The following is a 4,944-nucleotide window of genomic DNA, read 5'->3' on the forward strand; positions in this document are numbered from 1 at the left end:
TCTTCCATATAATCATCATAAGGCATCCAAAATTCTACACAAAAAACAATGGGCCAACTTTGATGCCTTCGACCCATGTATCTAGTGAGGAAACTCACCTCAACTGCTGAGAAACCCAGATAAGTGCTCAGGCTGATGGACTAGAGAAATCCCTGTGCTAACTAAACAATAGAGTCCCAATTAATAATTGAGACATAACCTAAAACTAAAAACCTACAATACTTGCCTAATGTCCAAGGTCAAAAAGGGCCAAGTTGGACCTTTAAGCCCAATAAAATCCTAGGCCCAACCCCAAGTATCATCCAAGGTCTAATATGGGCCCAACATCAAAAGTGGCCCAACAACAAGTAAGTCTAAGGTCCAACCCAACAAGAAAGCCTAACGATTAAGGCCCAAAAATCACCCAAGTTGGGCTGGGTCATACGCTCGGCGTACCAACTAGTACGCATATCGTACTTGGCCGAAGTGGGAGGATCGCGACTGGGATGCAGTATGCGTGACGTACAGGGAGTTACGCTCGACATACGCACCCCTCATGCAAACCCATGCAAAATTTCTTAATGCCTTAAGACCATACGACCAAAACTTAGATCTAACCCCACTAAGACCCCTAAGGCCATAAAGTTGCAAACTTTATGCCTTTGCATGGCTACAAGAAGCCCAACACTAAAAACATAGCTTTCTTAACCCTTTTCTACACCGTAACTCTTGGATGGGGACAAATCAAGGTCCAAGCTTGCATCTTTATGACTTGAAATGCCTTAAAACGTCTGAAAGGTAATCTTGAAGGCGTAGGAGTACCTCATGCTCACTAATCCCTAGACTTAGGGACAAAAAGGAAGAAAATCATGGCTTAACTAAGATCTAAAGAAACATAAGCCAAGTTTGGAGCTTTATACCTCCAATTGTGCGCAAAGAAGAGGTGAAGTTGGATCCAAAGTCTTGAGAGCAAAGCTTACTCCTTAAAGGTCCTTCACAACCAAGGAAGCACATAATCACTACAAAAAGCTCAAAATGCTCAAAATGAACTAGGGTTTGCAAAGAGGGTCGATCTTGGGATGGAGGTTGATAAACAGAAAGGTCTTTGGGCTATAATGGTGTTTAAATAGTGCACAAACCCTAATTATTAGGGTTTTGGTCTGAACCACGTATGTCTGGTGTACCGAAGTACACACAACATACTGGCTCGAGACATAATACACTCAACGTACCAAAGCGTACGCCCCGCGTACTCGAGCAACACCAAAAAGTCATAGATTTTGACATCAGGGACCCTTATTGCAACAAAACAAAAGTCAAGGGTCCAAAAGCAAACCTTAAAAAAATAGATGTTACACCACCTTTATGAAGCACTAAACTCCATACACATACCTTTGTAACGTTTATATTCCTTTTTCAAGCTTACAACTACCACTTTACAAGTCGAACACTTCTTTACTAACTTAATTACCCGATTTAGGCATCATACTTTGGATAGATGGTCAAATGAACCCTATATCAAGATTAGAGTTTCACCCATATACTATGGTCTTACCACAACATCTCATGCTATTCCTTCCATGTACCTTATTATTCCACACTTCGAGGTCCATGTATGCTTAGTTTATTCAATTAGACATTGTACTTTACATTTCTTGCCAATTGAAGACACCATGAAATAGTGATAGCTCTAAACAACCCAAACTCACCCTAGAGTATCAATAATATCCAATGTGGACTCTTAGGTATTAACATGATGCAAATCGAATTATGGTAAACCAAAACCAATACTAAAACCAATACTGCTACAAGTAATAAGTAATTCATTCATACAAACAAATCCCTTACAGCGTTCGTGCATTATTCAAACAAAAAACACAACGATTGACAAGTTTTTCTTACCAAAAAAAACTATTTAAAACTATTTATAGGATTTTTGAATATTATTCTGCCTGCTCAAGCTCAAATTCCGGTGAAAATCTGAACGTCTCCTGAACCTGAATTGTGTAGTGAATAGCACCGATTGCTCTTTGTTACTTCTTTTCCACCGATTAGAAACATTTCCTGTGAACAATCGAAGGCCCAGATTCATCGTATTCCGCCTTCGCGATCCACATCTGCAATTACATTAAAAAAACCGTTAAATTCCGATGAAATTGTAATCAGAAACAAGAGATCCTTATGGTTAGGGTTAGGGTTAAGAAACTTGCCTGCTGGAAGGTGCTAAGAGATGCCAAAATCGACCCTCCAATCCAGACACTGTACTTCCTCTCCGGCGGAGCCACCACCTTGATCTTCATGCTGCTGGGAGCTAGGGCAGTGATTTCCTTGCTCATTCTGTCAGCAATACCAGGGAACATAGTCGTACCACCACTGAGAACAATGTTTCCATACAAATCCTTCCTAATATCCACGTCGCACTTCATGATTGAGTTGTAAGTCGTCTCATGAATACCAGCAGCTTCCATTCCGATCATCGATGGCTGGAAAAGAACTTCAGGACACCTGAATCGCTCAGCCCCAATTGTAATCACCTGCCCATCGGGTAACTCGTAGCTCTTCTCCACCGCAGAGCTAGTCTTGGAGGTTTCTAGTTCCTGTTCATAATCAAGTGCAATATACGCCAATTTCTCCTTCATATCCCTCACAATTTCTCGTTCAGCAGATGTGGTAAACGAATAACCTCTTTCAGTAAGAATCTTCATCAACGCATCAGTCAAATCACGACCAGCAAGATCCAATCGCAAAATAGCATGAGGAAGAGCATAACCTTCATAGATTGGAACAGTATGACTCACACCATCTCCCGAATCAAGAACGATACCTGCAAAAAGAACCCAAACGGGTCACGGATTTTGGATCCGGTTATGAAACGATGAAGCAACAGAATGAGAGGATTTACCGGTTGTACGACCACTGGCGTACAGTGAAAGAACGGCCTGAATTGCAACATACATAGCGGGAGCGTTGAACGTTTCGAACATAATCTGTGTCATCTTTTCACGATTGGCTTTTGGATTAAGTGGTGCTTCTGTGAGAAGAACGGGGTGTTCTTCAGGAGCCACACGAAGCTCGTTGTAGAAGGTGTGATGCCAGATCTTCTCCATATCATCCCAGTTATTCACAATACCATGCTCAATTGGGTATTTCAGCGTAAGAATACCTCTTTTGGACTGTGCTTCGTCCCCGACATATGCATCTTTTTGCCCCATGCCAACCATAACTCCGGTATGACGTGGGCGACCGACGATGCTAGGGAAAACTGCTCTTGGGGCATCGTCTCCAGCAAATCCAGCCTTCAAAACAAGAAACACAAACACACAGCTTCAGTTGCAACTTGCAAGATCAAGCTTCAATATACCGAAACATTTTGATAATCATACCTTCACCATTCCAGTTCCATTATCGCAAACAAGGGGTTGAATATCTTCCGAGTCGGCCATCTTTTAGTTCCTGGAAGGCAATAAGTCAATTACACCGTTTTTTTTAAATCAATTAAATTGATACAAATCGACTCATTCATTAGATGGGAATCATTCATCTGATGAAATGCAGTTGCTCTTTTCGAAATTTAGGTATTCAAGTATTGATTCTTCGAAAAACTAATTAATCAACGAAAATATTGCATGACGATTTTAATAATGTAAACTAAGTCATCACGGAATTCAACTAGGAACCACGATAACAAGAACATTGAAAGGGTTTCGTGGGTCAAAAGAATCGAAACCATTAACATTGCAAGTTCATACATACAAATGTCTGTAAACGAGAAGAGCAGGCGTCAATTCACGTAGAGATCCATTACGGAAGGGAAAACACATACGCAATCAAGAGCAAATGAATTCAGAGATTGAATAACACTAACCCGTTGGAATTGAAATCCAAGAAAACGATTGCAGGTAGGAGGAAAGAAAGGATGTGGGTTGATTTAAAAACAGGGTAAATGGAGTAAAAGAAAATGGAATGAAAATCGGGCGATGTGGACGACAATCCGTTAGTAAAGAAGGGAAGTGTTTATAGGTGGTAAACAGGTGGTGTGTGTATGCCGGATGAATGAATGGAATGGTCAAGCGACGCCTGATTTCGAGATCTGGTAAAACAGAGGCTGTGGCTTCGCTTTCTTTGTGGCCTTCATTCATAAAAATAGATTTGATTGCATAAATTAAAAATTGATTCTTTGATAAAAATAAAAATAAAAATTGATTTGAAATCATGTTATTTTTACATATAATTTGTTATTCTTTTAGTTGCTATATATCAATTATCAATTGTATTACTTTTGTAAAATTTTAAATAACATGAATCATCAAGGGGGATAATACAATGTTTATTCCAATAAAATAATATATCATTTTTTTTTACATGTTTACCATTTTATACCTCATTAATATCATCTTATATATCAAATTATTGATTATTCATTTTAAATTTTAAATTTCTAATTCTAACTACACTAAATTAATAATATTTGAAAATTAAAATTAATACAAATTAAAAGGTGGTATAATTTCATTTATTTATTAAATCAATTATTATAATTTTATATAACTAAAAAATATTTTTTAATTAATAAGTTATTTAAAATAATGTATTAATAATTTTGAGTTTTTACTATAAAAACTTGATTAATTTTGTAACTAGTTATGAAAGTACACAAATAAACACTGTAAAATTGGGATGTTGGTAATGAATTTTGTTTGAAAAAACAATAGTTTTCAAATATGTTTGAAATATAAATATGAATTTTGTTGAGAAAAGAAAAAAATATAATTTTAATGTGATATTGTTTTAGCATTGGAATCGAGTTATCCAATGGACGTTTGTGTCATTCGGCGAAATATGTGATATTTGAAAAGGAAAAAAGGGAATTTTGATAAACGAGTGTAATACAATATGTGATTTATCACATTTTGTAAAATCTACAAACTCTAATAGCATTGCGTCAAATGAAATTCAAGAAGGAAT

At 37.4% G+C, this 4,944-nt stretch overlaps 1 protein-coding gene across 1 annotated transcript; it reads right to left on the reverse strand.

Moving 5' to 3' along the window:
• Positions 1–1,785: 1,785 nt before the first annotated feature.
• LOC145010890 (actin) lies at positions 1,786–4,096 on the reverse strand. The gene is made up of 5 exons (XM_078969458.1): positions 3,845–4,096; positions 3,363–3,432; positions 2,882–3,275; positions 2,190–2,803; positions 1,786–2,096 (listed from the first exon to the last, which is right to left on the reverse strand). Exons 2-5 carry the CDS (start codon positions 3,420–3,422, stop codon positions 2,031–2,033), a joined length of 1,134 nt encoding a protein of 377 aa, XP_078825584.1. The 5' UTR covers positions 3,423–3,432; positions 3,845–4,096; the 3' UTR covers positions 1,786–2,030.
• Between the last annotated feature and the right edge of the window lie 848 nt (positions 4,097–4,944).

Source organism: Lactuca saligna, chromosome 8 (genome assembly GCF_052625555.1).
Source record: "Lactuca saligna cultivar CGN05327 chromosome 8, ASM5262555v1, whole genome shotgun sequence".
NCBI classification, from domain to species: domain Eukaryota; kingdom Viridiplantae; phylum Streptophyta; class Magnoliopsida; order Asterales; family Asteraceae; genus Lactuca; species Lactuca saligna.